General features: G+C 40.5%; 1 protein-coding gene across 4 annotated transcripts in view; it reads left to right on the top strand.

Moving 5' to 3' along the window:
- The window catches only part of KCNT2 (potassium sodium-activated channel subfamily T member 2), a 255,724-nt gene that overhangs the window by 196,396 nt on the left and 36,187 nt on the right, over positions 1-23,141 (top strand). For 2 of the 4 annotated variants that reach the window (XM_066624748.1, XM_066624747.1), the window contains 7 exons: positions 2,224-2,373; positions 6,014-6,243; positions 8,279-8,495; positions 9,940-10,045; positions 10,502-10,674; positions 13,940-14,011; positions 17,693-17,827. In XM_066624748.1, the coding sequence (XP_066480845.1) occupies positions 2,224-2,373; positions 6,014-6,243; positions 8,279-8,495; positions 9,940-10,045; positions 10,502-10,674; positions 13,940-14,011; positions 17,693-17,827 (1,083 nt within the window). The remainder of the gene's footprint in view (positions 1-2,223; positions 2,374-6,013; positions 6,244-8,278; positions 8,496-9,939; positions 10,046-10,501; positions 10,675-13,939; positions 14,012-17,692; positions 17,828-23,141) is intronic. The other 2 variants (XM_066624749.1, XM_066624750.1) reach the window with 2 other exon arrangements.

Genomic DNA, 23,141 nt, shown 5'->3' with positions numbered 1-23,141 from the left:
TGCCCTGGACTTCCAAATGCTTACCCCTTCAGTGGAAAAGCTGAGATTGATTTACATACAAAAAATGTAAACCATATATACCCATCCTTGGGCTAAGGTGTGTTTTAAGTTACTTATCTATGACATCGCTACCTTAAGGAGTATCTTGTATGTTCCTTTCGGTAGTGTAACTAGAGGCACCTCACCATGGCGTTCAAGTGGCCCCTCCCCCTCCCTTTCCAAGCCATTCTGGGCTGCTAGAGCAAAATGGTGTCTTCTCCGTTTTGCTCTAGCAGCCCAGAATGGTTCCAAAGGGGAGGGACCACTTGGACACCACGGTGAAGTGCCATGGAAAACATTTGCACCCCTTCAAGCAATGCTACTGGTTCCTTTCTGTTCCCTGAGGTCTGAAGAACACACATCATTGTAATGAAATGTTTTTGTTTAAAGGGCTGGTGCATACATAATGGAACCAATCTTTCAGTTGTGGTTAATAATAATAATAATAATAATTATTAGGTATTATATAGGTAATTATAATTAGGTATTATAATAATAATAATAATAATAATAATAATAATAATAATAATAATAATAATAATAATAAACAACTTTATTTGTATCCCGCCCTTCTCCCTGAAAGGGACCCAGATTGGTTAAGAGATTGGGAGTGAGCTGTGGGGTCATATATCCTTCACCTATAGTAAATGCAAGAGGGAAATTTAGAGATGGACGGGGAAGTCACGTGGTCTTTTCTCTGCATTTGGGAAAGCCAACTGGGTGAGTTCAGAGGTAATAAGAAGCCATGGCTTCCTGCTGTGAGAATAAGTCTGGGAGAACTGCAGGTTCTGTTCTCCTCTTCCATATGCAGACTGAGAAGTGTTTCCTTTCAAATTTGAAGTACACTTCAGTTCTTTGTTATGTACAGAGGCCCAATATTGTTCTCCATCAGCCTTTAATGCTCCCATGTCATACTCCAAGAACCATAATGCTGAAGCTATGCATGTCTAGGTATGCTTAGTGCTGCACAGGTGACCACTTGGGAATCCTGTATACATTGCTTGGTATGAACGAAGACAGGTGTGATATAACTTAAATAATGTCACACATTCCATTTGAAAATTGCATTGCTTAGCAATGCAGGTAGCCAAGGGTTGTGTCATGACAAATGTGTTAAGAAAATGTCAACTGCATCCACTTACAGTCTACCCTAAATATCTTTTTAAGCAAGGTTTGTTTTTACCAATATTTATTGTTCTTTTAAGTCTGTGAAAATAGGGTTGCCATGTTTTGTGTTTGTTTTTCCAGCAGAGCAGTTGTGTTCCTTAAAAACAACCTGACAGGCAAGAGTGTTACCAGCTGCATCTTTTCCCATCATAGAGATGCAGGGAGGGGGAAAAGCCAGGCCTGTTACTTTTCTATTAATCACACAGCTCGAAGGAGCCAGCCTGAGATAAGGCAGCAACAACTTTGTGTGAAATGCTTCTCATGATTATATATCTGGCTAAAAATTGTATTAAGGTGTGAACTCCAGGGCCGAGGTGAAGGATGATCTAATTAAGCTATGGGGCAGAAAGCAGCTGTTGTTGGGACAAATGAAATGTTGACATTTATCCCCAGAGAAGTTTAACCTTTTGTGTGGCAATTAAGTATCCCCCAAGGTGGGCAAAGCACCACACTGCATTAAGGCAAGCAAATGTCAAGATATTAATGCTGCCCATTTCACTGGCATCTGCTAAGAGAGACAAAGTGGAAAAGAGCACTGTCTGCCACCTGAGAATGGCAAAGAAACCCATTTTGCTTCATTCGAACTAATTGGTTCAGTCAGGTATAGACAGTATTCTGAGCCTATAAAAACAAACTTCTTTAATGGTTGTTTAGTCATAACCATAAGTGAAAACATGGTTGTCATATTGAAAGCTTTTCAGTATTCTTGACACTTTTTTTCTTTTTATACCAACAGTTCTTTTTGCCCTTGTAGACTTTGACAGTAGGATTTTCCAATATTAGAAAAGGAAACCCTGAGTCTTGCAACTGGGGACAAACATAATCCCACCTCAATACTTTTGTGCTTGACTGTGTTCTGGATATGTGCAGTCTCTGAGGGAGTTCTTGGCACTGTTGTTGGTGGTTGTCATTGCTATGTGATGAATGAGTTTGAGAGAAGGGTCCTGATTCATGTCATTTGTTTACCACCCACCTGGACAGTGGAACACTGACTTGCTTTCTCTGTGTGTGTTTCAGGGAGGGCCAACAATCACCAGAACATTGGCAGAAAACCTATGGCAGATGCTCTGGTAATGAAGTGTATCACATTAACCTGGAGGAGAGTGTGTTTTTTGCTGAATATGAGGGAAAGAGTTTCACATATGCATCTTTCCATGCCCATAAAAAGTATGTTTCATTTCTAAAAGTGGGAATTAATATGGCTTCCTTTCAGCAACTTTTGCTCTGGTCTCCTGGGAATGTGTGGAGCTACAAGGCCAATTGCATTATAACTGATGGGCTGCTGGATTTCACTTAGGTGCAAGCCATGAATTGGAGCATTTTAGAATCATAGGCAAACTGTTTCAAATAGCACCCCTTTTCTGAATTGGATGCTGGAGCTCCTGGACCTTTTAACTGATTCCACTTAACATATTCCTAAATAGACAAGAGTCAGGCCTGGAAACTGCCACCTCTGACATCTTACCCTTGTTCCTAAATGTATGAGGTGTGGCAATGGTTACTCAATGACTTCAGGAAATGCTCTGAGGCATATTTTTTTAAAATTCCTTTTCATTGCCTTAAGCAAACTCAAGCCCTGAAAGCAGTCTGAAAACTGATGAACTCTGCTATTTCATTGTGGGACCTTCCTATATCTCTCCCAATATTTAGGCTCCCCAGCTTGTGCTCTCTATAAGCTCTTGTCCAGAGCTACTCACTCAAAGAAGGGGAGAAGAGTGTGCTAAATCACAAGCCAGCAGATATGGAAAAAGACAAAGGTCTTGGGCAGGCTTTAATATGAGAGATAATATTGCTGGTTGGTTGTCCCAGTGCCGGAATACTCCTTTTCAGGACAGATCATGTTCTCTCTTACTGTTAGGAAGATTTATATCTCAAAGACTATTTCAAGAACCACTGTGCAGGAAAGCATCAGTTGCAAGAAAATACTCTATAGTAAAATCTCACTTTTCAGCAAAATGATATAGTCAGCCGTCTTATTAATTGGTTATCATACTACCATGTAAGTTGTCACCATGTAAGGTGAATAGATGTCTGTAAACAGCTTCAGCCGAATATGTTTTAGAACTGTCCAATTCCATATTAGGATACAAAGCTATTTGGCTTCTCCATCTTAAAGAAGATTAAAGTGATGTTATTGCAAAAGACAGAAAAAAATGATCTAGGGCAGTGGTTCTCACACATTTAGCACTGGGACCCACCGGGACAGAATGAGAATCTGTCGGGACCCACCAGAAGTGATGTCATGACTGGAAGTGGCATCAGCAAGCAGGAAAATTTTTAACTAACCTAGGCTGCAATCCTACCCACACTTACCGAGGAGTAAGTTTCCTTTACTATCATTGTTAAAAGAATATACATAGCATTTTGTTAAAAGTACAGGTCTATAACATTTCCCCAAATGCAGTCACATATCGTGGTAGCATCAAGTCTAATATATTAAAAATTAAATATTGAAATGAATGGGAACCCACCGGAAATTGTCTCGCGACCCACCTAGTGGGTCCCGACCCACAGTTTGAGAAACACTGATCTAGGGGCAATGATATTTCCTGTTTACCTATTTTCTGGTATTTATAAATAGATTTGCAGAACACACTGTAGTGAGAAAAGTACTTAAAAATAGGTCTTCACTCAGCAATCATGGCAGTTTTAATATGGTGCTTCATTTCTTAAAGCAGAGCATCATTCTTATTATATTTTATGATCCAAAGGGATTAAGAGTATAATTTGAGTATTAACATAAACAAAAAAATTAAAAATGCTTTCATGTGATATCCCTTGATATTCAGTTATAATACAGAAGCCTGTTTTAAAATCACAGATAGAATTTTGTGGAACTAATTTTGTGCAAAACCTGAGCTCACAAATACTCCCATGTGTAGCAATGTGTGTGGCATGACTTCAGGATATCACAAAGGAATGCTATGACATTGCATCTAAGTGTCTGAGATGAGTTACATCTCAGTGTCTATAGTGACATCTGTGTTTATCTGGGGTCCAATTTTAGATGATTTTTTTTTGTCAAGTGCCCTAACTGTCTTGGATCACACATACTTGATTGTGCCTTCATAAAACATTTTTATTTCATTTTTGTTCCTCATTGCTTCATGACATTGCATGACATCCACAATCAGCCAGCTTTAAATTAAAAGAAAAGAAAAAGAACAACATTCACAAGTTAACAATAAAAAATAGAAAGACACAGAGCAATCAGTAGAAGAGGATCAGAATGAAGACTTCTGTCTGGACCAATTACAAAAAAAGTGACCATTTGATGATGTACAGATTTTGAGCAGAAAACAAAAGTACTGAAAATAGAGCACCAAGCATGTCATGGTATGCCATTTGAACTGCACATCTCTGCGCTCATAGCAATTTATCATTGCCAGCATTGCTGCATCAGTTCACACACACAGTCAAAATATTTAGTGGACCAGTAAGAATTAGTTGTGTGGTGAAGGAGTGGGGCATACCTCCCTCCTTTCAACCACATATGCAGACATATGTGATGGGAGCATTTGAGTGATACCCTCCTGAAGAGGTAAGGGAAATGGGGCATTTATGTAGAACAGAACCTGCTCGCAAGTCACATGATCTGTTTGGCAGCAGTTCTCAGGTCACAGCCACTTTTGCATCACAAAAGGCTGTCACTAGCCTAATAAATGCTTCTACCATGCCCATGTTATTTCATTTGTCATAATAACAACACCATCCTGTGCATGTGTACTCAGAAATTGGTCACATGTTCAATGAGACTTACTCTCAGAAAAGAGTGTATTGGATTGCAGCCTAAGGTTCCAATCCTATCCAACGTTCTGGTGCCAATGGGACAAGCACTGCACCCTGCAGTGGAGAGGCAGTCCTCTTGAGTCCTCTTCAAGGTAAGGGATTGTTTCTTTCCCTTACCTCAGGACCGCATTGCTGCTGCATCAGTGCTGGAAAGTTGGACAGGATTGGGCCCTTCATCTTGTGACAGCCCAATCCTATGCATGCCTACTCAGAAGTAAGTCTGATTCTCGTCAATGGGACCTACTTCTGGTTTAGCATTATAAGATCACAGTTTGAATTTCACTCATAATCATATTGTTTATTAATAAAGTTATAATGATAGGTTATTGTAAAGAAGTTCCTTAAGTAGCTGCTTCATAATCATGAAGATGTTTTCTGTTTTTCTGGAAGTCATTGTATCTTCTAGAAGCAGTATAATTTTTTTGTTTTTTTAGGACTGGGATGTTAGCATCTAGAAGTTATAGGAAGCACAATATATTTCACATCTTTAAAATTTGCTGTTTATATTGAACAAACAAAATGATTTAAATGCTCCAAGCAAGTCCAATTCAGAGCTATCGTAGAGTTATCCCTCTCCACCTATCCAAGCAAAAGCTGATTGGAAAGAAGCCAGACCTGAGCACATATGCAGACAGCCACCTAGGTTAGTGGCTGTTTTGGGCATTAGCTATTTAAGCTAATCATTTTTTAACTTGCTGGAGCCTTTAATTAAATTAAGAGCTGTGTCCATCTGCAACCATTCTACCAGGCAGCTATGAGGAGAGAGGTTAGACAGCCAAGTCTGTTCCAGCAGAAATGGAGATGGCTAAAAAAAAGAATCAAATATCCAAGAGATATGTGGTTTTGTTCTGTAAGATGCCCTGAGAGCTTTTAAAGCCCAAAGTTGGGATAAAAATATCAAAAACCTTGCTATAAAGTGGGATACACAATAAAATAAGAATATATGATACTCTGCAATTTGTTCAGATTTTGTTAACCAGACTTTTAATGTGTTTTTTTTTTCAATTTTTGAATTAAGGTTCGGTGTCTGTTTAATTGGTGTTAGGAGGGAAGACAACAAAAACATTTTGCTAAACCCAGGTCCTCGCTATATTATGAGTGCCTCAGACATATGTTTCTATATCAATATTACAAAAGAAGAAAATTCAGCTTTTAAAAAGCAAGAGCAGCACCGGAAAAATCATCTGTCTAGGTCATTTTATCACGGCCCGTCTCGATTGCCAGTGCACAGCATAATTGCAAGTATGGGTAAGCAGAACTAAAGTGAAGCTTTGTTAAGATAAATTTGTAACATCATAGAAGAATATAGTATTAAATACAAATATTTGGGAGACAACCTTTTTATATACTTCCAAGATTAATAATAAGTGTAAAGGTTGATAAAATTGTTCTGGAAAGCACTCCATTTTCTTGGCATTTATGTTTAATATTTGAGACATTATGTTTTGTTGCAGCTCAGCCATTAAAAATATGACAGAGAGAACCCAATTTTCCCACTAGATGTCTTTCCAAATACCTTATTGAAAAGCCTACACTCCGTATGAGATTGAAGTGGATCTTAGTGATGAGTAGGCTGTTTGGGTTTCCTTCTACATCAGCAGTCCAAACCAAGGGACTGCCCCCATCATATCTGGAGTTTACCGTTCCATACTGTACCCTCTTTCTTTCTGATTGTGTCATGAATTGCTCTGTCAATTTCCACTTCTACCTGGAAATTGGGGCACAGAGCCCACCAGGGTGACAGAACACAGAAGCGCTGGCCAGGGCAACTTCCTAACACAATCAGAAAAGATAAAACAGTGGAATGGTAAACTCCGAACATTATGGGGATGGCATTTTGTGGGTACTAGATCTGGCCTGCAAGCCAGGATTTGGTACCTGCTGCTCTAAATGTTTAAAAATGATCCAATCTTTTCTCACCCCCACAAATGGGGAGAAAATTAGATAGAAATTGGATCATTTACCAAGTCATTTCAATACTTAACCTTTGCCAGCTTCCCTTTCTTCCACCCTCCCTACCAGTCTTCTACCACCTGCAACATACACATTACTTAACCTATAGCCCTATCCTATACTTTCCCCCTCCTGCCAATGCAGCTGCACCATTGGAGTGCACACTGCTTCCTGCGGGAGTGGGCAGCCCCAGAGGTCTCCTCTGAGTAAGGGAACATTTGTTCCCATTTGCCTTTTTTGGCAGCCTTAAAAGACCTTACACTATCTGTATTCTATTTCTGGCAGCATAAGGCCCTTATAGGATTGGGATATCAGTGGTACTCGGAGTTCCTTTCTTCTCTTCTCACTGGCAGAAGTAGGAACAAGTTTAAACTGTGTACCAGAGTTTTTACCTTTTTCTTTCAAACAGGAAGAAATAAAGGTGAACAAACTCATGGGGTCTATAGCCTTCGTGAGGGTTACTGCAATGAAAGTAGTCCTTGCAAAAACTACAGTTATCATGTGAGTGTGGGGAGGGTGGATTTAAAACTCCCAAAATTTGTTTCTAGATTCAGAGAACTTCAGGAACACTGACAAGGAATACTAATCCTAGTTATCCCCTCGCCTCCAGCACTACTGAGCCAAAGTTTTAAAAGTTTGCTAAAATATAGAGAGAATAGTCTTCTCAGTTGCACTTGCACGGTCATGGCAAAGATTGGTGATGGTGAGTAATAAGGAGAAAGTAGTTCTCAACATATTGTCCATTTCCCTGTGATCAGCAGCCTGCTTGAATATGAGAAAAAGCAATAGGAATTTGAAAACCTTCCTTTTCCCTCTTCTAAGACTATTATGAAGAGTGATGAGAACCCTTCCTTGTTCCCGTGCTGAATCTCCATTGAGCACCTTGCCTTGGTAAAATACCTACCCCTACACTCTAAATGTTAAAGGGATCAGGGCCGTATGGGCTAGTCACAGAACTTTGGGCAATACCTGAATAAGGTGAGCCAGCAGAAGTGCCAGAAACCTTTCCCAGTAGTGGCTGTAATTCTACATTCATATGTTGGTAATTGTCAAAACTAGATGTATAGAATCCAGACTAGGTCCCAATCAATCTCTGTAAAGTGGAGTGCAGAAGATTATTTAAAGCTCAGAATGGTTGGAAGATAGAGAGGAATTCAACCCTTTTGTCATCCAAGTTTTTAAATGGGAAGCATCTGCACATAAGTATGCAACAATCCTGTCTAGCTTGGGTCTTAGTCCTCATGATCAAATCAAGCTCATTGGCACACACACACCCATTTTCAAGTACTATACTATATTTTATGGTTCATTTCCTCTTTTCCCCCCACAGGTACTGTTGCTATAGATTTGCAAGATACCAGCTGCAGATCTTCCAGTGGGCCTACTCTGTCTCTTCCTTCAGAGTCAGGCAAAGCAGGTCGAAGGCCTAGCATAGCACCTGTTTTGGAGGTCGCCGACTCTTCAGCCCTTCATACTTGTGACCTCTTAAGTGATCAATCAGAAGATGAAACGACTCCCTCAGATGAAGACGTTTTGAATGGACTAGAGTAGGTTTGATTCACCTAAATAACTTGCTTGTTTAAAAAGACATGGAACTTTTGAAAGAATATGCGATTCTGTGTTGGAGATACAGGTGGGAGCTCTTTATCCATAGATGTGGCATCTGCGGATTTGCCCCACGGTGAATGCCTAGCCCCCGGATTGCGCCCCACCCCTCAGACCTCCCAGACGTAACCAGAATCTTGTTCCAATTATGTCCAGAACTGTTTGGTTTTACCAGATGTCGTCTGAAAACCACTCCAGGCACTGTTCTGAGCCTCAGAGAGGCCATGCGCCACTGCATGCAGCCTCTCCAAGGCTCAGAATGGTTCCAGACACAACTTGAGCAAGGCTTTGGACCAATTCGAAGCAAACGTGGGCTCCAGAGATAGCAGATTCTGTTATTCATGGCTTTTGGTAACCATGGGGGGTTCGGGAATGGAACCCATGCAGATAATTGCAGAATGGAACCTGCTGCAGAGCTCCACCTGTATTTAGAACCCTTTAATTTGGTACTAATGTACCAGACAGGTATAGTGTAGTGGCTAGGAGAATCAACTACAAATCAAGACTTTGGGTCTTGCCTCTGCCAGGAATTATTTAGGTGGCCTTAGACCAAGTTGCTTGATCTTAGCCTTAATTCCCAGCCCTGCAGTATGGGGATAATAATTCTTTCTCGACTTACAAGGGTTGTTATATGGACAACATCAAAAGAATATGTACGAAATATTTTGCATGCTCAGAAAATGCTGGACAAATGTTATGTAAGTACTAGTATCATAAAAAAGGAGGAAAAAATAAAGGATTAAAATGCACTTTATAATATAGTTTACTGTCTATAACTGAAATGAAAATATAACAAAAGATGATAGTTCTGTGCTATGACCATGCATTTATATAGTAGAACTTGTACTAGAAACTGAGTCACATGCTCCTGGGAGCATAGTTAGTACTAAATCAGTCCCCTTTTGGAGGAAACTAGTCTTTTGCAGGAACAAAGCAGAAAGGGGTCAAGCTTTCCAAAGGTATGTCAGCTGGGAAGTTAGTATATATCTGGAGATGATACATATATGAGTTAAAATTTGAACTGGGGTGGAAGGCAAGATGTTTCTGTTGGACAGGTCAAAGAGCAAAGAGGCTTAGATAAGAGAGCTGGAGGAATTGTAAAGCAGCAAGACCAGGCAAAGTGCTACAGAACCAAATATGCTGTATGCTGTTTCACAGCTATAAGACTGTTAAAGGTTTCCAGGTTAAAAAAGGCAGCACTTCTGAGGCTGTTAAAAAGACAGGAGGATTTTCCAGGTTTCTGCCTTGTAATCCTGGACCTCAAATCTAGGAGAATAAAAAAGATAAAGTGTTCTGTTTGAACATAATGGGGAACTTACAAATGAAAATATATTGGGCGATTGTTTATAAATGAAAAAAAATTAATGATTTTTTCCTTGTTTTTAGGTATCTGAAAGGCTACCCCCCTTACTCTCCATATATAGGAAGTTCTCCCACGTTTTGCCATTTGCTCCATGAAAAAGTGCCATTTTGCTGTCTAAGGTTGGATAAGGTGAAATCACTCGTGTTCAATGCTTTAACTATATATTTATTTATTGGTTTATTTCCTATGCATTAAGATAATTTTATAACAATTGCATAGATAGTTCAACTGATGCTGCGTTTAGGCAATCTAAGCCTGTTAACTGTTTTGGCAATAATTGTGTTTTCAAATTTAGCCAAAATGAAAATTTCAGAATGCATAACATATGTTTCGGGGGGGGGGGGGGATGTGAGATTTGCTGCAAAAATGTGAATTCACTATGCATTTAAACAACTTTTTTTAAAAAAATCTGTAAATTTTGAATGTGGGAAATACTTTCAAAACACATGCATTTTGATATATTCTGTCATGCAGGTACATCTTAAATTTAACAACTGATTTATTTTGCTAAAGATCCAATCTTCTTGTAGTTTCTACTCTGTGAAACTAGTGTCCATTGTGCCTGCTTTTATTTGCTGATTTTAGGGGTGCCAGCACAACTACTATGAAGATGCCAAAGCATATGGATTCAAAAACAAAATCATTATAGTTGCTGCAGAGACTGCTGGGAATGGCCTCTACAACTTTATTGTTCCTCTCAGGGCTTATTACAGACCAAAGAAAGAACTTAATCCAATAGTGTTGCTACTGGATAATCCGTAAGTAGATTTTTAAAAACTGGTTTTCTACGCTCTCGTCCTCTAAAGAACTTGAGTCGAGTCACCCCCCCCTCCTTAAAAAGCTCGCCATGGCTCCATAGAAAAAACAGGACTGCTGCTGGGGGATGTGTTTGTTGAATTTCTCTTTACTCACTCCTCTGCGGTCCCCACCCATCTGTAAATAGAGTAGGAGGGGTGGGATGAACTGCAAGAGAGCAGGAACAGAAGTGGCAAGAGGGAGGAGGGTCACACACAACAGCTGTGAGGCTTACCAAGATGACCCAATCCTTTGCAGTCCTACTCAGAAGTAGTCCCATTTGATAAGGCTCTTTCCTCCCAACGAGCCATGCCATGCAAAGCGTGATTGCTAAGAACTCCCCCCCTTCTGTGCCTTCTCTCTCTCCCTGGGCTTTTCAAGTCAATCATTAGGCAAGAACTCCCTTGGCTCCTCCTCCTGCCCTCCCCCAGCCAATGAAAATATTAGAATGCCCATCATTTGTCCAATGATCATCCATTCCTTCCTATCAGAGATGGGAAAAGGGCGTCCAGTCCCGCATCCCCCTCATTCATTGCAGCATCACTCCTTTCCTGCCTCCCAGCTGGAACCTCCCAGCTGCTCGCCACATCAGAATGCTGGCTCCACAAAGTTTTCACACTATGAAAACAGTAAGTAAGTACACCCAGACACAGGCAGACACGCATGTCTGGGTGTGGGATGAGTGTCGAGTCAGGGGAGCTCTGACTCAAGTCTTTTTTAGAGTCTTCCACATGCACGACTCACAAGTCGACTCACAAAATAATGCATTTTCACGACTTGACTTGAGTTCCCAGCCCTGATGTCTGGAAAGCTAAGGCCCTGTACATATATATGTAAATAGGGACAAGTGAACTAATATTCATTACAGAATTATTTCACTTTTAAGTTTGTCTACAGTTACCTGTTTGTGTGTTTGCCAAGATCCATTCCTGGGCAGACTGCTTCTAAGCACTGCCAATTTCTTAAGTTATCTTCCAGTCTTGCTTTGTTTTATCCCCTCCTCCTTGAATTATCCAATCCCCTTCCCTTTGTATAATTAATAAAATATCATGTTATGTTTTAATTCCGTACCTGTTTGTGGTTGGTTTAACTTGGTGAGAGCCTTGCTGTAGTCCTCCAAGACCCTGGACTATACAGTACAGCTTAGATTTGTGAGGAATTAGCCGTGTATCTTGGGTCTGTCTCTACCTAGGTTTGAACTCATGATGGCAGTAAAGTGTACTGATTTTAGCCCCATTATAGGGACAGATCCATCAGATGAGGGAAGCACTAGCTCCAGAACTTCTCTCTTGACCACCACATAACCTGTAGAGGATATGCTCCTGAAACATAAATGTATGATGCAGGGAAAGGTAAAGGAAGGTTGCTTCAAAATGGCACATAGAAGGGAGGGGAGATGAGGATATCATTCTGGCAAATACATGTTTTGTCCAAATATTAGGCAATGTTCTACTACCATGGTTCCCAAACTGTGTGCTGCTGACCCTGGTGTCCCTAGCAGCCTGTTCTTCCCAGCTCTCGCAGGTGCTGCCATTTTTGATCATGCAAGATCTTGAGTGATCCGATATGACAGCACCTGAGAGAGCAAGGAAGAGGCTTATGTGAAAGAAGAGCACCATGGCCACGGTACATTTGGGAACTGCTGATCTACTCTGACTGATAATTCACTGTCCCTTTTATAATATCACAGGGGATGGTTTTTGGCACTTGCAATAAGAGCACAGAAAACTGGCCAGTAACCTTTCACTGACATCATTTCATCCCTTGTACCATGTATTCTAGTACCATCAGCATTCACTGATGGTAGATCTTGAACCTGTTACCTTCTAGTAGTTGTTTTTCCTTGTCCTGCTGCCAAGAAACCATGTTTTGTGAATTTGCGTGTCAAATGTCTTTTAAAATCCATCTCAACAAATGTCATGTACTGGAATTTAGACTTTGAAACCACAGTGCCCTCTAGTGTTTCCACTCTTTTTTTCCCTTTTGGCTTGTATTTTAAATATCATGTAGCCTCTGAAGTATCACTTTTCCCATATTGTCCCAAATTTCCCATATTAAATGTGCTGTAGCAGAATGTTCTTGTTCTTCTTGCACCATATTAAAGGTAACTTGAAACACTGCCAATCACCATTTGGATTTTTAATGTATAACTTTTTCTGAGTGTAGCAAAATAAAATGTACACGACAGTTGTTTATTATGATTCTCAGCTCCCATTGAATTGTGGACAAGCATCAGAGAACTGCCTCCTCTGAAATGTAGTAGTGACAAGCCACAACAACAAGATTTCAATAGGGCTTCACGTTCCCTTTAATATGGTGTAAGAAGAACAAGAGAGAATCAGGAAATATGATAAAGAGAAAAGCCAGTATAATCTCTTTAGGGAGAGAATTGGCATACTCTGCCTGAGTAGGTTGCCAGTTTATTGTGAAAAGTGTGCATGACTTATCCCGTCCACAGGCTCTCACAGTTTGAAAGCCAGAATGCTGTAGTGGTTCGTGAGCTGGACTTAAACCTGGAAGATCTAGGTTCAAATTCCTGCTCAGCCGTGAAGTTTCCTGGGTGACCATGGGCCATTCACTCTCTCTCAGCCTCACTTACTTCACAGGGTTGTTGAAAGGGCAACAGGAGAGGAGGAACTCTGTCTACCTCCCTGAGCTTCTTGGAAAAAGGGCAGTATTAAAATTTGAAAAATAAATTTTTTTCACAACCTTAGTGACTTGAGAAAAGCAGTTCACTGCTTTTAATTACAGTTCACTGCTTTTAATTACAGTTCACTGCATTTATCAGTGAACTGTAATTAAGCATGATATTGTGTGTGTGTGTGTGTGTGTGTGTGTGTGTGTGTGTGTGGCCATAAACCTTCTGATTTAGAATATGATTTAGACACATTGACTAGAGATAGTGTTGTGTACATCATTATAGTAATTTAATACTTTTTTTCCAAAACCTTTATTTTTTGCATTATAACTAGACACAGACATATCCATTGCTGTATCCTGAATATAGTTAGTGATGACTAAATCCCAATGATTTCAATGGAAAGTAATCATGACCATTCCTAAACTTAGGATGCAGTACATTGTGAATAAATAAATGAATAATTCCTCATGTTGTTAAAATGTATACATTGGTTTAAAACTGCCTTTAAAATTATGGGCATTGATTACTTGGCTTTCACATGAATTTTGTGATGTTGTCTTTCACTTTGTGACCCATCTGCTGCTTAGGCCAGATATGCATTTTCTGGATGCAATCTGTTGGTTTCCAATGGTTTACTACATGGTGGGGTCTATTGACAAGTAGGTAAACTAATCTTTGGAAAACTAAATATTGTAGTGTTTTGTGGTGTGCAGTGCTGTGTGATCGCATGCAACTGTGTGGTGTTGGTATTTAAAAGGTATTTGCATGCATCGTTTGTTCTTAGCTTTCTGAACTCTTGATTTTTCTTATTGTTAAGTACTAGTTTAGATGTTTGTAAGAGTGTTTAGGACTCATGCCACTGCCATGGGCAAGGAGAAGGCTTAACTAACCATTCCAGTGATGTTCAAGTTTACTTATTCCAATTAAGTAAATTTTTGCCATAGCACATTTTGCTTTGAGGAAAAGTAAACTGCTAAACCTAGGGCCAATGGCGTAGGTGGTAGAAAAACCTGCGTAACCCTTTTCTGGGCGGTCCAGCTTCAACAGTCCATTGATGTTGCATTCTCTTAGGGTCCCTGCAATGTACAGAAAGTTCCTCCACATAACCCCTTCTGACACCTTTTTTTTTTTTTTAAACTAATTATATATATGGAATCTGAAATTAAAGAAAATTCAGATTTCTGAATTACCATGAAATGGAATTTGTGGTAAATTTGCTAAGAGGATGGCCTTTGCAAATATGAGTATTTACAGTGTATTCCTTTTTGTTCTCCAAATAGGGAGAAGAGACAAATATCACTTAGGACCCAATCCTAACAAGGGCACTACAGCTGCCAATACCTGCCCCTTCTTCCCGCCCCATTCTCTGCCCCTCCCTGCTCTGTTCAGCCCCTCCCAGCCCCTCTCCCATCCCTTGTGCTGCTATACCACCGCTGGCAAGCAGCCTTGGTCTGCTGGTGCATGGTCCTGGACATTTGTTATTTGTGGCAGCAGTGGGGCACCCCAAATGGCTTGTTGCATTTTGCAACAGCCAGAAAGGTCCTTATGCTGCCAGAACGCTTGTTCCACAGTGTAAGGCCTGAATAGGATTGGGCTGCTAATCAAGCTAAACCTATCTGGTTTAGTTTTATTTGTCAGGGATAACAAGGAAGATGGAGAGGCATTGTCATATTTTCCACCTAATTTTGTACTTCTGTAATAAATAGACAGCATTTTTTTTTAAAGGGCAGATTTTTGGCTGAACTTAGCTAAACTATAGTGGTCTATTCTGATTTGACAGATGCCAACTTTCAATTAAATATAATACATAGGATAGGAAAGTCCATAACAATGGAGAGGACGTTATGCAGGAATAATCTTTTCAGTTACAGGAAATGGATGATGAGATTATTAGCCAGTGGAATTGTATTATAGAACACATAATATCCTAATTAAAAATGTCTGTCATAAAAATGCAAATAATCATCCCATTTATATTGTGACAGTCGTCTGTTACAAGCTTTCTGAAGAGGAGTGGGGCGGTTTGTGTCATTTATGCTGGACTCCTGTTGTCCGTGCTGGAGATAATGTCTAAATGCAATGAGGGAAAGTTAATTGGAAAAAGCATAGCCAAGAGAGGCACGAAGGTGCTTGGTCATTGTAGCATAATTCATCAGTGAATCCAATCAAAGCCCACATCCTCCCTCCATGCTTCTCATTCTCAGTCATAAAAATTAATACCTTGGCCCATATCCAAAGAAACATTGTACATTTTCATAAGATAAGGATGAAGAGCGAAAAATTGTGATAATTTGACTTCCCAATGCTTATCTTGTCGAATAGCATTAAGGCTGCTTGCCTAATTGTGGGCCCAGTGCTATCCAGTTTTCCACTGCTGGTGCAGCTATGCCAACAAGGCTGTAGGGGAACAGTCATAGAGGCCTCCTCCATGTAAGGGAACATTTGTTCTCTTTCCTCAGGGCTGCACTGAAGTTGCACTGGCACTGGAAAGTTGGATAGGATTGGGCCCTGTATCTGTTGGCCACGCAGTAAGCCTATATTCAACCAGGAAATATAGCTAATTCCTACTACCCTAAGGTAGGTTGTAGCATTCATGTATTTACCAAGGAATGTTTGCTCGTTGTTGAGAATTCTAACACAACACGGGCATTACCAGCATCCTGTGTGAACTGGTGGAGTATTGCTGTTGCCCCATGTGATCTAGAAAGGCACCCTAGAACACACTCAACATTCCACTGTATTGCAGAAGAAAATAATGGTTGAGAGGTTTCAGGAAAGCGTGTCTACTGGTGCTTACCTTCTCACTGATGAACCCTTGAAAAGCTTGTGAATCTCTCCAGAATCCTAGGAACACAGTGGGGGAAAAAACCATTTTTTTATGAAACCAGTGTTCTGCAAGTTTAACAAGGGCATATGAATGTAGAATAATGCGCAAAGTGAAATAAAAGTGGTGTGAACTTTATACATAGAATGCATTGCCTACAGCTGATGATATGACAGAAAGTGAAGTCCAGCTTTCCATAGGCTGGAGAGGTATAAACACTACATATATGCACCCCTTCCTCCCACAGTTATAAATGCACTAATGGCTATTGTTTTCCCCACATTCCTTCATAAATCCTGAGAGCTGCGTTTTTCAGATAAGGGAGCAGTCATGGCTCTATCTCGCATTCATCCTATACATTTTTGTGCAAGACTCTTTTGATATTGTTAACTGTTTAGTACTTCTCTTGTTCATCTGCTTTTCCTTATGGAAACTGCTGTTATGGCCTTATTTGTTATTGTTATGGCCTTATTTGTTATTTTCTGTTTTCAAGGGCAGAAAATACTATATCTAAAAAAGTTTTGCGCACATCAAAAATGGCAGTTCCCTCACTAATGTCTCCCCTCTTCTTTATAACATCTAATGAAACCCATCACATTTGTTGAAATCATCTCACTGTGGTTGAACCATGTTCAGCACACAGACCACAATGTTATGTCTGTATTGCTCTTCTACAGGGCTGAGTTGCATGCCATTGAACCTATGGTAGCCATTGGAAAACCTGTTGAAAAAGTTATCATAATTTAGCTTCCTCTTTCCCTCTTGTGTGTAAACCTGCAAGCTGGCCATAGTCAGCCAATAACATAGCAAAACCTAGGTCCTGGCATGCCAACGTGTGGCAAAACCTGACTCATGCATTCAAGTGCTGGATTTCATTATCAGGGGAGGCCAAAACCTCCTGACACCTGAGGCAATGCATCAAATGCTGCCCCCTTACTTAGCAATGTGTCTGTCTCTGGTGTCCAAACATTATAGCCCACAACTCCTCCTCTACCCTTCTGTTTTGTCCCCCTTTCTTTTTCAATCAAGCGAGTAAGTGGAGGAGGATCAGTGGAAGCGAGTGGAAGAACAGAAGTGGAATCTGTGGAGAACGGAAGTGGGCACCCCTTACGAGTCTGCTGCCTAAGGCTACCACTTCAGCTGGCCTTATGGATAGGCCAGCCTTGGCCATCAGCCAAAAAACCAGTATGTGAAGGCTTTTCACAGCCCAGTCCTATCCAATTTTCCAATGCATTCCCAAGGTAAGGGAATAAATGTTCCCTTACCTTGAGGAGGACTCTGTGACTGCCTCCCCACCACTGGATGCAGTACATGCCCCATTGGCATGGCTGCACCGGCACTGGAAAATTGGATAGGACTGGGCTGTAGAACCCTCAAGCAGCTAATAACCCATGTGGCTATAAAGTGAGTCTAAGGACTTTAAATTCCTACAAACGGAAAATTATCATAATGTGTACAGAATTTAGGATTTGCTATGGATTTTTTACATCACAACTTACTGTTCTATTTACAAAAGCCTAGATGATTTGCTAAAATGTGGCGTGACCTTTGCTGCCAACGTGGTTGTGGTGGACAAGGAAAGCACTATGAGTGCTGAAGAGGACTACATGGCAGATGCGAAGACTATTGTAAATGTACAGACCCTTTTTCGGTAAGTGTTTATGGGACAGCTATCTTCTTCCTGTCTTTTTGTTCAGCGTAATATATTGCTAAGGCTGCAATTCTAACCAATTTTACAGCAATGACATAAGGGCAATGCAACTCCAAGGTAAGGGAACAAACATTGCCCTACCTTGAGAAGGCCTCCATGACTGTCCCCCAACTGCAGGATGCAGCACATGCCCCACTGGCACAGCTATGCCAGTGCTGGAAAGTTGGTTAGGATTGCACCCTAAGATTATTGTCGTGGTCAGCCAGTCATTGAAAGCGCGCACTGGAGGATCAGTGTATTTAATCTGAGTTATGGTGTTTTTTTCCCCATTTTCTTCTTTCTTTTTGTTCCTTGCCCCCCCCCCTTTTGTTTTACCCTTCTTTCCTTTTTTAATGTTTATCTGCTAGGTACCATACCATGATTTGGGATATGGGGTAAGGGGACGGGAAATATTTGGAAGTTCCTGTTTCAATAGCAGCAGACAGAGATACATTGCTGTTACCTTTAGTGCCATGGTGAGCTACAAGTTCAAATGCATTCAAAAGAAAATTTCAAGGAAGTTTAAACGACAACAAAGAAAATAGCCCACCACACAAAACATTCTTTCAGCTGCAAAAAGGCTGGTTCCAGAGCAACTGAGGAGCTTACAGCAATGAGGGTGCTTGGGTTTATGAGGTGAAGTTGTCGCCTGAAGTCCTGAATGTTTTCTGAGGCACGATGATCCTTCAAGGAGCATGCATGATGTGCTATCCAGAATTTGAAAAAGGAAGGTGGAATTTGAAGGGGTAGGAAGTACAGGCTGAGGAGAAGAAACATCCTTTCCAGCCCAGGAAAGACAATGTGAGGGTCAAGTTAATTCCTTCTTCTACTTATCTGAGTCCAAATGCTTCATGAGCTCTTCTTTCCACTGTTCCAAGGCTTGGGGAGCCCTGCGGAAGGCTGCGCAGGGCTCCCCACAACTCTTGCAACCTGCAGCAAGAGAGTAAGTATGTAAAAGCACCCCCTTTCACCCCCATTAGCGACACAATCCTGGGGATTGCTTCATTGCCCTCTCTCCCACAAAGACTTACATCGGAAGTAAAACTTGCAAAAAGTTTGAGAACCGCTGAAATAGATTATACCTTGATTTTTTTTTTAACTGATGCAGTCTCCATTTTTCTTAGAGCCCTAATGTCATCTATATACTGAACAGTAATGATTGATGGAAGTGCTTTTCAATATTCCCATTATTGGACTCATAATTGCTTCACCTATTCTCCTGCTCAAACAAGAGCCTCCTGGCCATTCATTTGCCATTATCCATTGTTCTTGTTTTTCTAAAAATATTCCTATCTTCTCAGGAGAACACAGGTTTTTAAAGCAGTAGAGGGAAAACTCAAAAGATGCAGTAGAAATCTAAATTACAGCTTGTTTTTAGAAGCCAGAAAAGTTATGGGTATAAGCAACAAAGATTGCATGCATTTAACAAAAATACATTTGTTGGTTTGGCTATAACTTTTAATGAAATTATTAGTTAGCTCAAAATAGATTATTGTTAGCTACAGCATACATTCACTAGATGGCAGTCTTTTCCCATGTCTGCATTATTAGAAACTTCAATAGTGAATAGTAACAAAATCTAAAAATCTATTTTTTTGAGTGAAAGTTTTTTTATAGTAAGCTTCAATGTAAGTTTAACTCAATAAATTAAATTGTAATTCACTAAAGCTGCAATCCTATACATAGTTACCTGAGAATAAGTTCCACTGAACTCATTTGGACTTCCTGCTGAGTATAGGATTGCACTGTAAAAAAATTAAAATCCAAAAAATACATAATTTTATGTAAAAATACATAATGTAGGCTTCCTCATGAGGAAGCTGCTTGAACCATTCATTAAAGAGGCTATGCCGTGTCTCCAAAACTGGACGTGATAGGGCAAAATGGATGCCATTTTTAGAATTGGCACCCCAAATATACTCAGGAATTGGTGTAATGTTTAAGGAAGCAAAGTGTGTGTTGGCCTGTGTAATCAGTGATCCATACAAAGATGCATGAAAAACACAGGCCAACACACATTTTGCTTCCTTAAACGTTACACCAATTCCTGGGTATATTTGGGATGCTGTTTCCAAAAATGGCATCTGTTTTGCCCTATCATGTCTAGTATTGGAGACACGGCATAGCCTCTTTAGTGAATGGTTCAAGCAGCTTCCTCATGAGGAAGCCTACACAATGGCTGCTTGAACCATTCACTAATGAGGCTATGCCGTGTCTCCTAAACTAGAGGTGACAGGGCAAAACGGATGCCATTTTTGGAATCGGCACCCCAAATTCTTATCAAAGCACCATAAAGTTTGGGAAAAACTTTTCTGACCCTCAATTTTGTAGGCCTGTGAAATTAATCTAAATTGTAATCCCTATAAAATGCATTCAACTAGGTACAAATAAGAGACCAGAAAAGTGCTGTTTAGGGACTGTTGTAAATCTCCTTCTGTACTTTGATGCTGCCTTTATTCATTCTGATATTAATTGCCAGCAATGGAAAGGTGTACCATTAGGAGTGAGATTCAGGATGAATCCGTACGAATGTCACTCTTGTCAGTAGTGGATGTAGCGCCAGGCTCATTCCCACTTGCATGCAGATTGACATAGGATTTGACCTACTAATGTTGGTGGCAGGGCAGGTCACAGATGTCCAGTGCATAACACCATTCATTGAATATGGATCAGTTTTCCTAAGCCTAGTACAGTGAAACCTAACACTGCTGTTCTAAGCCTTGGACTGAGGCTACAATCCTATCCACACTTTCCTGGGAGTAAGTCTTATTGACTATAATGAGACTTACTTCTGAGTAACCAGGCATAGGATTGGGCTCTGAGTCATCTGAAACAACTGGATATTGACTTGCTTTAGAATGAAGGTTTTTTTTAAAATATATTGTGAATACTTAAAATGCTAGGAAATATGACTTGTTGTGTACGTATACATCCAATTACCTGAAGCAGGAAATAGCGTTGCATGATTTTTCCAATCCAGGACTGCACATTTTGGGAACCATCAATTCAAACACAACTCACCAGTCAGATATTTCTTTATCTGGCAGAGATTTGGCAATTCTCCTCTTTTTCCACTCCCCCACTGGACAGCAAATCACGGAGACTTATCGAACCATTCATACAATGTGCAAGCATGTTCTACTTTAGAGCAGTGATAGGTGACTTGAATTATGACATCATCTCTAACAGAAAGTCACTGCATTTTAGTGATCATTCCATAAGCCAGACCAAGAAGATATTTTGTCTGTACATTCAGATATGCTAAGGAACAGAAATTCAGATGAGATCAAGATCTGAGAAAGAGCCAATCATAGTTTCAGAAGGCACAGGTTAAAATCAAGACTCAAATGTGTCTAAGGCAGTGGTTCTCAAACTTTTTAGAAGCCCTAGAGGCTGCTGCCTGGTTTATAAATGCCAAGCAATGTGGCTATAGTGGTGATTGGACAGCAGTGCCCTCCCAAATAGCAGCTTAACCCTTGATGCACATAGCCTAATCTGCCTTGTCAGCTTTTGTGAATCACCAAAAATTGGATCACAACCCACTGGTGGGTCCAGATCCACAGTTTGAGAACCACTGGTCTAAGGTAACAAAACAGATCTGTTCCCAGCACTATATCACTGTTAGGGTGAAAGACAGATAATCTAAAACCAAGGGGACTGATTTATAGCCACAGTCTACTTAATTGCTGCAAACCACTTGTATTTTGTATTAAACATTCATTCCACAAGGGTGCAGCCTTAGCTAATTATGAAATATTGTCTTTACAGTGAGTTTAATGGGGTTTAGTGAGTTTACAGTGAGTTTAGTGAGCTTAATGGGGACTTATGGAATGTGCTTTCTTGATTGCAGTGCTCTGCCACTTCTGAACTGGCTACAGCTTATTTAGACAGCAAGTTTGCATATATTGCAAGTAGCATCTATCTGATCAACTGACCTTAGTTTTTCTGAGCCTGTCAGAGGCAACTGTCTTTCACATGAGTGAACTGACACTCTTGAGAATACTACATGTAATTCCTTGAATTACCTCCTTCATTTCTCATACGTTTGAGTTGACAGGTCCTAGATTATGAACATCATCATGTGGAAGTTGTCAGACCAATAGTTGCAAATTGGGACCAAAAAAGAAGCTGCTTCCATATGCCAGAGGAGCCAATACACCTGCATTTCCCATAAAATGCATATACAATTCCCATACATTTTCTCCAGTGGATGAGAGAGGTACATGGGAATGATCACCAATATATTAATATAATCTGAACGATTTTCCACCACAATCACCATTGTCAATGAAATTCACTTTGTCGTTACTTTTATGGGAACAATGTAGCTATAAATTCCAAAGGATAATCAATCATAGTATTACAGGTTGAGCCTCATTATTCGTGTGGGTTCCCTTACAAGCACTCACTTGGATGGCAAAAAACGCACTATAGCAAATCAATTTAAAAAACAAAGTTTCTTTGCTCTGGTGATTTAAAAACAGCCTTGCTGACCTTTGTGATATAAGATAAGAGTCATTAAGAAGACAATCCATCAATCAGTCCTCCTCCAAGTGCTTAGAAAGGCGCTTCACTCAGCCCCTCCCTTCACCAATGCAAAGTGATCACCTTTCTTTCACGTGCCCAGGGGGAAGGGAGGGGTCACCTGGAGAGAGAAGGATTGATGGATTGTCAGTCAGCTGCCCTCTCTCTCTCTCTCTCTCTCTCTCTCTCTCTCTCTCTCTCTCTCTCTCTCTCATTAACAAGGCTATTGTTAAAGGACTGTTCAGTTTTTTAAACTGATTTTAAAGGGATGCATTTTACCCTTCTCCAGGGATCAGCACATTCCTTCTCATTTGCAGTGGCCATTCGTGTTGAGTCAAATCCATGTATAAAAAACCTGTGTATTACAAGGCTGGGCCTGTAATTACTAGTTATGAAATTTTAGCATATAGGAGGTCTCTGACTGTGGGCAGCCCAACCCTACGCTACCCTTGTGCAGTGTGGTACAGCAGTGCAGAAATGGCTGCCGCTGTATCTCATGGGGCCAGAGCAGCCACCAGAGGACCCCCCAAAGTAAGGAAACCTCAGTTCCATTACCTCAGTTCCCTTACCCCATGTAGAACTCGGCTGGCCCCAATAGTTCTACTCAGTTCTGCGACAGCTCCTGAACTTGGCTTCCTAGTGGCTTAGGTGTGGTGTGATTGATTGCCAAATATATTCCATATCTTATGCTCCAGTTGTGGGGTAGTGGGTGAGTGGGGAGCTGGAGATGCCATTTTCTGCTATTTTAACT

This window comes from Tiliqua scincoides, chromosome 4, assembly GCF_035046505.1.
Source record: "Tiliqua scincoides isolate rTilSci1 chromosome 4, rTilSci1.hap2, whole genome shotgun sequence".
NCBI lineage: Eukaryota > Metazoa > Chordata > Lepidosauria > Squamata > Scincidae > Tiliqua > Tiliqua scincoides.
The sequence above is the reverse complement of the archived record's forward strand: the minus strand, read 5'-3'. Positions and strand labels throughout refer to the sequence as shown.